Source organism: Polypterus senegalus, chromosome 1 (assembly GCF_016835505.1).
Source record: "Polypterus senegalus isolate Bchr_013 chromosome 1, ASM1683550v1, whole genome shotgun sequence".
In the NCBI taxonomy this organism is placed as follows: Eukaryota; Metazoa; Chordata; class Cladistia; order Polypteriformes; family Polypteridae; genus Polypterus; species Polypterus senegalus.
Window position 1 is genome coordinate 38,962,609 of NC_053154.1, and position 12,345 is coordinate 38,974,953.

General features: G+C 39.7%; 1 protein-coding gene across 2 annotated transcripts in view; it reads right to left on the bottom strand.

Annotated features, from left to right (window-relative positions):
* The window catches only part of LOC120525121 (butyrophilin subfamily 1 member A1-like), a 71,895-nt gene that overhangs the window by 23,642 nt on the left and 35,908 nt on the right, over positions 1-12,345 (bottom strand). For both annotated transcript variants that reach the window (XM_039747161.1, XM_039747151.1), the window contains exons 4-5: positions 8,014-8,088; positions 7,021-7,050 (exon numbers count right to left, since the gene is read on the bottom strand). In XM_039747161.1, the coding sequence (XP_039603095.1) occupies positions 7,021-7,050; positions 8,014-8,088 (105 nt within the window). The remainder of the gene's footprint in view (positions 1-7,020; positions 7,051-8,013; positions 8,089-12,345) is intronic.

Consider the following 12,345-nt stretch of genomic DNA (forward strand, 5'->3'; position numbering starts at 1 on the left):
GTTAGTTTAAACCATAAGCAAAAATGTAATTGATACAAAGGAATTTTTCATTTGAGGTTGTGCGTTTGCAGCAAAATTTCTCCATTTCTAAGGACAGAGTGGCAGGAATCTTTTTAGTTTTGCTATATGACATTTCTGTCACGTTTTTAAAGCAAAAGAAGAAACTGACCTTTTTTGTAAAGAAATTTTTAAAGCAATGTAAAAGGCTCAGACACATGTATGCACTGGCAAAGCGCAGAATTTGTGAGTTCCCCAAAACTGCAAAGGCAGGGGCCCCTCCCTGATAGAAAGTGTTTATAGTACAACTCTTATTTAAAATTCTCATATTTAGCATTTTCACACATCTAATGTTATTTGGAAGTCGCTGTTGACATCAAAGCACTCTTTTATGGCTACCTATATACTCTAACTAAAGGTGACTCTATCCTGATTTTTTTGACTGGTCAGATTCATTTTGTGACTGACCAGATCCAATGAATCTGCCTTGAAAGTGCTCCACATATACAAAAGTAACAAAACTATTTTGTCAGACAGATGCAAACCATGCTCTGCTTTGCATTGTTTCAGTACAGGACATCTGCAAATTTGTAAGCTCATGAAGGCATAGAAGAGAATCAAGAAAGGAAAAAAATTAGAGCTGATGGTTTGAGTGGTATGGAGGGTTTGGATGCAGAACAATCATTACATGTGCAGTGTAAACCCTTTCTGAAAGGTTTTGACTCCATATCACTTTTTGCAATCATACTTGTGTAAAAATCAGATCAGTGAAAACAATGTAAAATGATTCAGAAAAACAAAGGCACTCATTAAAAGGAATAATCTAAAATAACAAAATTGACAATAATTTAATTATTTAATTAAAATAGTAAGTATTTCAACAAACTAAATAGACCAAACTGGATCATAACTAAAAATTATTGCAGCATATATACAGTGGGTACGGAAAGTATTCAGACCCCCTTCAATTTTTCACTCTTTGTTATATTGCAGCCATTTGCTAAAATCATTTAAATGAATTTTTTTCCTCATTAATGTACACACAGCACCCCATATTGACAGACAAAAAAAAAAAATTTTTGAAATTGTTGCAGATTTATTAAAAAAGAAAAACTGAAATATCACATGGTCCTAAGTATTCAGACCCTTTGCTCAGTATTTAGTAGAAGCACCCTTTTGAGCTAATACAGCCATGAGTTTCCTTGGGAAAGATGCAACAAGTTTTTCACACCTGGATTTGGGGATCCTCTGCCATTCCTCCTTGCAGATCCTCTCCAGTTCTGTCAGGTTGGATGGTAAACGTTGGTGGACAGCCATTTTTAGGTCTCTCCAGAGATGCTCAATCGGGTTTAAGTCAGGGCTCTGGCTGGGCCATTCAAGAACAGTCACAGAGTTGTCATGTGTCTTGCCTCTCCTCAGTGTGTGGAGACAACCAGGCACTGCTCATCACTTGTCCAATACAGTCCCCACAGTGAAGCATGGCGGTGGCAGAATCATGCTGTTGGGGGTGTTTTTCAGCTGCAGGGGCAGGACGACTGGTTGCAATCGAGGGAAAGATGAATGCGGCCAAGTACAGGGATATCCTGGACAAAAACCTTCTCCAGAGTGCTAAGGACCTCAGACTGGGCCGAAGGTTTACCTTCCAACAAGACAATGACTCTAAGCACACAGCTAAAATAACGAAGGAGAGGCTTCACAAAAACTCTGTGACTGTTCTTGAATGGCCCAGCCAGAGTCCTGACTTAAACCCAATTGAGCATCTCTGGAGACCTAAAATGGCTGTCCACCAACGCGTTTACCATCCAACCTGACAGAACTGGAGAGGATCTGCAAGGAGGAATGGCAGAGGATCCTCAAATCCAGGTGTGAAAAACTTGCATCTTTCCCAAGAAGACTCATGGCTGTATCTTGCTTCTACTAAATACTGAGCAAAGGGTCTGAATACTTAGGACCATGTGATATTTCAGTTTTTCTTTTTAATAAATCTGCAACAATTACAAAAATTCTTTTGTCTGTCAATATGGGGTGCTGTGTGTACATTAATGAGGAAAAAAATTCATTTAAATGATTTTAGCAAATGGCTGCAATATAACAAAGAGTGAAAAATTGAAGGGGGTCTGAATACTTTCATTAGCTCAAAAGGGTGAGAGAAGGGGACAGGACCTGCAATATACCCAGGTGGGGCGTGCGGGGCCGAGTCTTCAGGCGGGGAGGGTGCCCGCGGTCGGCGTGACCGGTAGCACTCATAACTAGGCCATCTGGAGGGCCAGGGAGTGTGCGGGTGGGGCTCACAGAATGGGCTGCCCTGGAGGGAGGCAAAGGGACTCAGTATGCTCTCTTGGGGATATATATATATATATATATATATATATATATTTGAAAACACGCCCTACCAAATAATAGAGCAGGTAGCTTGCTATCTGCTCCTGGAAGCGCTTCCCGTGGCTTCACCCAGCCGGTTTGGGGCGGCAGTTTAAGAACATGTCTGAGCTCATAGAGCTTATGGAGCGCAGAGGCGGCCTCACACTCTGGGGAGCAGAACCGTATGTCAAACCCAGCGAGTGCGTTCCAAGACCTAGCCCCTCCCTGTACAATCCGAGCTCGTAGCGGTGCAGCGCGCGCAAACCGCTTGGGGCAGGAGGAATGCAGGTGGAGGCGAGGAGGGTTGGTGTGCTCTGCTAATCCGTTGGCGGTCCCACATACTGGCGTGGTGATGCGTCCAGCGGACACAAGACTCACAGGTTTGTTCGACTCCGGCAGCAACATTTCCATTGTTGCCCGCCGCTTGCAACCGCAACAGTGGCTAAAATTTAAGACCGGTATAACCTGTGTCCACGGAGACATCCGCTGGTACAGGTCCGCCGCTGTGTCATCAGTTACGGAGGGTCAGTTCGTAAACTCACCGTAGCGGTCCTACCTGATCCTCCACACCCGGTGATACTAGGGCGGGACTGGTCTAAAATTACAAGCGGTGAGACACATACCACTCCGGGGTTAATTTGGGCCTCGTTATGGGCGGAGATAACCCGTCTCAAGCTGCCTCCACGCCGTGTAATCAGCCGGCAGAGAGAGCGGCGGTCGCCCTGACTGGCGTTCTACTAAATACTGAGCAAAGGGTCTGAATACTTAAAAACAGGCTGCACCATGTGATATTTCAGTTTTCACCCTTTTCCACAAGGAGTCGAATCCAGGGTCAATAAATCTGCAACAATTACAAAAATTGGAGGCATGCGGGGTGTGGCAGAGTTTTGTCTGTCAATATGGGGTGCTGTGTGTACATTAATGAGGAAAAATTCATTTAAATGATTTTAGCAAATGGCTGCAATATAACAAAGAGTGAAAATTTGAAGGGGATCTGAATACTTTCGTGGCTGTATGTATTATATATATATATATATATATATATATATATATATATATATATATATATATATATATAAATAAATAAATAAATAAATAAAAAATATATATATATATATATATACAGTAATCCCTCCTCGATCTGGGTTGCTTCCAGAACCCCCGATAGACAAAATCCGAAGTAGAAACCATATGTTTGTGTAGTTATTTTTATATATTTTAAGCCCTTATAAACTCTCCCACACTGTTAACATTATTAGAGCCCTCTAGACATGAAATAACACCCTTTAGTCAAAAGTTTAAACTGTCCTCCATGACAAGACAGAGATGACAGTTCTTTCTCACAATTAAAAGAATGTTAATAGATCTTCCTCTCTTCAGGAGCAGAGAATTTCAGAGGGAGAGAGAGAGAGAGCTCGCAAAGAAAAGCAAACAATCAAAAAATCAATACTTGTGCTTTTAAGTTTGCCGGGGCATTTTTAGAGGAGCGTTAATATCTTCTAAGCAAACAGCCTCTGTGCAAACAGCCCCTCTGCTCACATCTCCTCCGTCAGGTGCAGAGAACGTCAGAGAGAGAGAGCAAGATTAAAGCAACAATCAAAAAATCAATACGTGTGCTTTTGTGCTTTTAAATATGCCGAGCACCGCAATAAAGTGGCATTTTTTTAGAGGAGCGTCAGTATCTTTTAAGCAAACAGCACCTCTGCTCACAGCCCCTCCGTCAGGCGCAGGGAATGTTAGAGAGGGTGAGAGAGAGGCAGAGACAAGCAAACAATCAAGCTCCGCGCGGGATGCATATCTTATAGCATTGAGGAGTTTTAGTTAATATGTAATACATGCTCTGATTGGGTAGCTTCTAAGCCATCCGCCAATAACGTCCCTTGTATGAAATCAACAGGGCAAACCAACTGAGGAAGCGTGTAGCATAAATTAAAAGACCCACTGTGTGCAGAAATCTGCGAACCAGCGAAAAATCTGTGATATATATTTAAATGTGTTTACATTTAAAATCCGCGATAGAGTGAAACCACGAAAGTCAAAGCGCGATATAGCGAGGGATTACTGTATATATATATATATATATATATAAATAAAGACTAAACACTCAAAATCCAAACCTGTATTAATGGGATCCTGAAAAATCATTGATAATTTCAAACATTTAACACTATTTTTCTCCTGTCAAACCTTACAAAAACACTATATAGGTGTTCATATAACATTGATGTACTTCAGATTCATCTGCCACTTCCCTGAAATCAGTAACTATGAAACAAACATTTTCAGGGATCAAATTAAATTAAACATGGCGTACCTGGCCAATTTTGCTGTGGCACTAACATACAATAATTAAACACTTTGAGAACCAAATGTTATTATTAACTAATTTCTATTCAAATAGTGCATACTCTTATTTCTACTTGGAGTTTGGTGGCTATCAGGTTGCTTGGCACATCTTTTTAAAATAAGTTCATAGTCTTCTTTAATGGGAAGAGAGGACAATGGTTTTCAGTCACGTTTGTCAAAATGCTTGTTTCACCTGGGTGAAGCATATGTGCCAAGAGTACCATATAAAGCAGGTACACTACCACCAGCAGACCCTGGGTGTACACCAATTTAGAGGGAGAATTTGAGGAATATGTGGCAGTTATCAACTCAACTTAGTTCAGGCTTAGTTAATGAAAATAAATAAGGTAATAGAGGACTAAGAGGTAAAACACTGAAAACTAGAAGATCTGAAAAACATTAACTGGTTCAGTGAATCGAAGCTCCTATTAATTCATGTAATGTGAAAACTAGAATATGCCAAAAACCACAAATTTATGTCTCCATCCTGATAGGTGTCAATAACGTAGGTCGATGGTAGTTATGGAAGTTCAATGATTTGGGGCAGGGGTGGCGAACTCTAGGCCTGGAGAGCCACAGTGGCTGCAGGTTTTCATTGTTACCATCTTCTTAATTAGTGACCAGTTTTTACTGCTGATTACTTCATTTAATTAACTTGACTCAGGCCTCATAGTTGTTTCTTTTTCTTTAATTAGCAGCCAAACAATAACGACCAGTTCCCCTGTGCCCATCACAAATATCTGAAATTAAAAGAGAGGTGATGGTCTTGGTAAGGTTGATCTCTCAGGTCACCAAAACATTTTGATGGTGCTCTTAGAAAGAACAGAAAAACAACAGTTATCGAAATTTGTGCTGTGGCAGAATAAGAGCAGCAACAAGCCATGGAATTAAATAACGGGTTTAATTAACAGCAAGAATTGGCTTCTCATTAAGAAAGTGATTGGAGTGAAATTGGTCGGAGTTTGAAGATCCAGTTTAGCTGGTCATCTGTTAGCTCGTTTCACATCTCATTTCTGCTTGGTTGTCATTTAATGAAGAAAGGAATCAATTCAGAGGGCTGAACTCTTCTAACAGGGCTATTAAAGTGATGGGGAAAAAAGTTAATTAGCAGTGAAAACTGGTCACTAACATTAGAACACTCTAGACGAGAACAGGCCATTCAGCCCAACAAAGCTCGCCAATCCTATCCACTTGTTTCCTCTAAGAAAACATCAAGTCAAGTTTTGAAAGTCCCTAATGTCTTACTGTCTACCACACTACTTGATAGCTTATTCCAAGTGTCTATCGTTCTTTGTGTAAAGAAAAACTTCCTAATGTTTGTGAGAAATTTACCCTTAAGTTTCCAACTATGTCCCCATGTTCTTGATGAACTCATTTTAAAATACAAGTCTTGATCCACTGTACTAATTCCCATCATAATTTTAAACACTTCAATCATGTCACCTCTTAATCTTCTTTTGCTTAAACTGTATAGGCTCAGCTCTTTTAATCTTTCCTCATAATTCAACCCCTGTAGCCCTGGAATCAGCCTAGTTGCTCTTCTCTGGACCTTTTCTAGCGCTGCTATGTCCTTTTTGTAGCCTGGAGACCAAAACTGTACACAGTACTCAAGATGAGGCCTCACCAGTGCATTATAAAGGTTGAGCAGAACCTCCTGTGACTTGTACTCCACACATCGTGCTATATAACCTAACATTCTGTTAGCCTTCTTAATGGCTTCTGAACACTGTTGGGAAGTTGATAGCTTAGAGTCCACTATGACTCCTAAATCCTTCTCATAAGGTGTACTCTCGATTTTCCGACCGCCCATTGTGTATTCAATTCATTGTGTATTCAATTCACCAATTAGGAAAAGGTTTAGAATGAAAACCTGTAGCCACTGTGGCACTCCAGGCCTAGAGTTCGCCACCCCGGTGTAGGATGTCTTTAGTAGAGTGCATGACAGCCCCTCTGCACACTTGCTAACCAGTAACCTTTCATTTCTGCGGTGTTCCAATCAGCAATTGGGAATTTCAGTTGAATAATGCTCTATGCCACAAAATTACTAAAGTCCTGTAGTAGTTACAGGAGCATAACAATATATTCAGGCACTGGCCCCAAATGTCAAAAATCAGTGGAATGAGATGGAACAAGTTTGACCAAGTACTACAACAAAAAGTGACACATTTTCAACAACAGCGTATGCCAAAGAAAAATATATTATTATCAGAGGGAAAATGAAGGACAAACCTTGGATACAGTAATTATTCCTAACAATATGCACAGACCATACTGATGTCAGTGCCAAAAATGAACACATGTAAAAATAAGACTTACCTTTTTGTTTTCGAAACTTTATCAAAAACCCTAGAACATATGAAACAAGCATCAGTTTCTGCACTGCCTAAAATTGCAAACTCTAATCAAAAGCTCATGGTCATTACATCACCATTTTAAAATTCAATTAAAGTACAAACTTATTGCACTTCTGCCACTGTATTCTCATTCAGGACTGATATGCCTAATATTGCCTCCCAATGTTTCTTGATGGATTTTTTTTTTTTTCAATTAAGCCATCTTTTTTAAACTGTAAATAATAGGGCAATCCTTTCAATGAATCAGTTTCTTGCATGAGACTACCATTAGAAAGTGGCTGAACAAATTATGTATATCTACATGGTGTCAGCAGGAAACCTTTGCTGTCCAAAAAGAGTACTGGGACAAGACTAAAGTATGCCCATAAACACTGAAGACCACGATTTCTTGAACAACATGTCCTAGACGGACAAGGCAAACATAGACATTATTTGACCACAGTACCAAAGGGTATGTTTAGTGAAAACCAAAGACAGCATTTAATACCAGATGTAAAGCATGGTGGTGGATGTGGCAGCAGAGCCAGGGCAGCTCACCATCATAGAAAACCACAATTAATTTGTTACTATACCAGAAGGTCCTTGACAAAAATGTGAGACCATCTATCCAAAGACGTGAAAAAGAAGCCTCTTTGTGTGTGGGGGTAGCTAAGTGAAAAACATAAAACAGTCTTTTGAACACAATACTTGCTTCTGTGTAGTTATGGTCTGAGTTTGAGGTGCAGGGCAGTTAGTTTACACTAACACGCAAAATAAAGCATGTATGTATGTAAATGGATTAGGTAAGACACTGCATTCGGAAAAGTACCGATTTTTTGTTCTTTCATATTCTTTCACTGGAACTATACAGCTCAGACACAATATGTCTAGCAGTTTCCAACTGTTAACACATAATAAATACACTCTAACATTTTTATGAAAAAAAAATTAAAAATGCTCTGAATTAGTTACTTACAAATTATAAAGATGATAAAACCAAGTAGTATAGTCAGTAAAATGATTGTGGTAAACATCCAGATTTTTTTCTCATCTGTAGGGAAAAAAATACAGTAACAAAGTCAGGAGGTCTATGCCTATGTGAGTAAGCACTACTATTTTGTATTCCAAGTATCAAGCCCAAGCTTAACTGTTTAACTGACACTGAGAGGCAAAGTTTTACGTAAAAAATATTCTCAAGTACACATTTTTCCAGTTAAGGTTCAAGGGGGCAGAGCCTAGCAAGGGAGCATCAGACACAAAGCAGGATCCACACTGGACAGAGCACCAATACATTGCAGGGACTGTATATACACAAACACACAGGAGATCAGTTTAGAGTAATTAATAACATCAACACACATCTTTTTGGGATGTGGGAGCAAAACCTGAAGAAAAACCCACAGAGAGAACAACTGGGTTTATAATATGAAACCAGGAAAGTTGAACCATAAGTCAGCAGCTCAGGGCTCATCACTGTGCCACCGTGCCTTTCCAAATTAATTCTTTCATAATAATATATTCTAGGTTCGTAGGGCCATTATTATCATGTGTACAGAGTGCAGTGAAACTCTTACTGCATGGACTAATCTACATCAATACTGTCTGGTGCCATGATAAGTAAGTATAACTACTTTGTCTGAAAGCTTCTGTATTCCTTACCTGAAATAATAGGTGTGGCAGAAAAGTAATGAGACTGATTTTTTTTTTACTAAAGTTTTTATTTTTTTCAAACATCAATGTTATCCCCTTCAAAGTAGTTCCCTTGGGCAGCTACACACCGATGGAGACGTTGTTCCCACTGTTGGTAGCAGCGCTGGAAGTCTTCAACCGGTATGGTCTTCAGCATGTCCGTTACACTCTTTTGGATGTTTTCTAAAGTCCCAAAATGACGTCCTTTGAGGACATTTTCAGTTTAGGAAAAAGGAAAAGTCACACGGACTGAGGTCAGGTGAATAAGGGGGCTGGGGAACCACAGGAATGCCTTTTGAGGTCAAAAATTCTGTTATGGAGAGGGAAGTTTTTCGGCACCATTTTGGCACAGACCTTTTCGCATGTGCAAATGTTCAGTCAAAATTTGATGAAAGGTAAATCTGTTCAAATTTAATTGTTCACTCAACATTCTTACTGTTAAACAACGGTCTGATCTCACAAGAGCGTTCACACGTTTGATGTTTTCATTGGTTTTCGAAGTTGAAGTCCTCCCTGAGCGGTGTTCATCTTCAACGCGTTTTTTCTGCCTTCCAAAAATGATTTGTGCCAGCGAAAAACTTGAGCTCGGGATAAAGAATGTTCCCCATAGGGCTGTTTTAACTTTTCAAACGTCACACTTGCCGTTTAATGGCACAACGTTGCTCCAAATTCTGCTGTTCCATTTTGCGTGACGCACAACCAAAAACACAACTTCGCTAATAGCAGTCACAAAAATCACGTAGTTAACGGAAGGAGTTGAAACTCGCACTGAGCTATGGGAGGGTACTGATACACGTGCTCTATCAAGGACAACAGCGCAGCATTGCCAGATCGCTTGCAGTGTTGCCAGTCTCATTACTTTTCTGCCACACCTCGTATTAAGAGCTTTCAGAACATCATTTTATATACCTATGCGTGCTTAAACACTTGCAAATAACAAACTTTAGAAACATGTTTATATTAAATCAGGATATTGTTAATAGTTTTGTTTTGAAAAATTGAATCCTGCAAAACAACATCCACAAATGGTTACTGTAATTTATTATAAAAAGAACAGTAAATCATAGGGTATCTTACATTTACTTTGAGCAAAATAATTGCAAAAAAGTCAATAAGACATTAAATAATGAAATGACTACATATGCAACTGCATCAGTGGTGACTCACAGCACTTTGATCTTGATTCAATAAGCACATCTTGAACTTTTCTTTATCTTTTTCTTGGGTTTCGTCCATTGGAGTGTCCAACCACTGCACCACCACATTTTGCTGGGATGACTGAAAAACTAAATTCAGCTGATGTGTCAAAGTGTGGGAGCTTTGTGGGTCTTCCTTGCAATGTACTAGTTCTGTGTCCATGCCAAGATTTAGGCTCTGGCTGCCTGTGACCCTGCACTGGAAAAACTTCAAAGTCTCCAGATATCTAAAGGATTCTAACTGATTATATGATATATTTAAAGAATGAATAACATCGAGGATGGTCAGGAATAGCTCTGCATTTTACTACAAAATAGGAAAGCTGCTGATTCCCATTTATTTAAAATGTCCATCCAGTAAATCAAAGGTGATCAACGTCGGCCCTTCAGGACCAACATCATTCATCCCGGATTTAAAGGGTGCGAGTCTTAAATTAGAAAATCAATTAAATGAAGTTAATTAGCAGCAAACACTGGTCACTAGTTAAGAAAACGTTTAGAATGTAAGATTGCAACTTCTGTGGCAACTCCAGGATCAGAGTTTGGCACCCCTACAGTAAATTGTCAATTTAATAGATCCTAATTTAATGCATTTCAAATTTAACTGATAAAATTAAAATGTTCATATGTTGAAACTTTCCCATTATTTTCCAGTTGATATATCAGTACTTCACACAAATCTGTAACATCCTTAACAATATGTATGTACTTAGTTTGTCATGCTGCAAACACATCTAATATACATTAAATATGTGATAGGACAATCTTTATATTGTCCTCTGTTATATATAGTTTTTAAATTAATACACCATGGAGAAAAAAGAAAAAGGGCAATCCTGAGTGAAAATAGAAGTGACAAAAGTTGTAAAATATATCAACAAAATAAGTTATAAGTATTGTGGCATATGCCTGGGTTGACGACCCGGCTGGGACGCCTTGGAGGACCGAAGAGGGAGTGCGCCCACCTCAGACCACGTGGGGGCAGCCACCCTGGTTGCTATTGGGACCACGGGTACAGAGCTTTGAAGCTCAACCCTGTAGGGGCCCGTGGTCACCGCCAGGGGGCGCCCCGGTGCCTGGAGAGCCCTGGACACCCGGAGTGCTTCTGGGGATGCAGCCAGCACTTCCGCCACACTGGGGTGTGTCGGTGGAAGATTGCCGGGAAACACCTGGAGCACATCTGGGTGATTATAAAAGGGGCCGCCTCCCTTCATTCAGGGCTGGAGTTGGGTGAGGAGAGGACTAAGCTTGGAGAGGAGAGTGGAGGCGGCCCGAAGAAGGAAGGCAAAGTATAAGAGAGGCCTGGACTTGGGGGTAAAGTGGGTTGTGTGGCACTATTGACTTTGCAAATATTATAAATAAATGTGTGGTGGTGATTTACAACATGTCTGCCTGTCTGTGTCCGGGGCTTAGTCCACAATATATACCACTGGTTTTTAATTTTCGGTCTTTATTAGGCTTAGAGAGAAAGAACTGTAGGCTGGTTGAGGATGTTTTATCATCGATTTCAGATATTTTGGTTTTTTTTACCTCTGGACACTAAAATAAGCATTTTAATTAAAATTGGACTTCCACTTGAACTGTTTGAGACTGCATACTAAAGTTCATTTTACTCCAATATGTATTTTTTATTATTGTAATTGTCATTTTACTTATTGTAGCGATCAAAATTAGAGAACAGTATGGAAAAAATGATTCTTTCAAATATTGATGACTGTCACAAATCAAAATTTAAAGTCCTAATAGCTGCAGGTATAATTATTGTTGTACTAGAATGTTTTCAAAAATAACCAAGGCAAAAAAGTCATTCAACAAAAACCATTTAATTTTGGAAAACTACAGCGATCAAAAATAAGAGAACTATTACAAATGTATTGCAAAAGAAGCCTGCAAATTAATTTTGTCAATGCTTTCTGAGGACTGAATCTATAAAAATTTAGTAGGAAGTGTAGAGGCCCTTGCTTTAAATGACTTTGGCATTTCTGCGTCCACAGGACATGAGCAATGTCTTGCACAGCTCAGGCTTGATTTTGTTCCACTCGTCTTCCAGCTCCTTCTGCAATTCAGTATCTGTAACGGGTTTCTTTACCGTAAATGTGTCAAAATTTATCTTCCAAAAGATTTTCAATCTGGTTTAGATCAGGACTCTGGGCTGGACGTTTCATCAGTTCGATATTCTCAGCTTAGAGAATTGCTTCACCCATTTTGCAGTATGGCAAAGGGCACTATCACACATAAAAATGGCTGACTGATTGGATGATGCTTGTCGGGATGCAACCACATGTAGTTAAAGGAGGTTCTAGTATACACTAACACTCACCTGACCATGTAGCTGTATGACAGGCATGCCTCCTGCTGCAGAAAACATCCTAACACCATGATGCTTCCTTCTCCAAACTTTACTGACTTCTTTACACACTTTG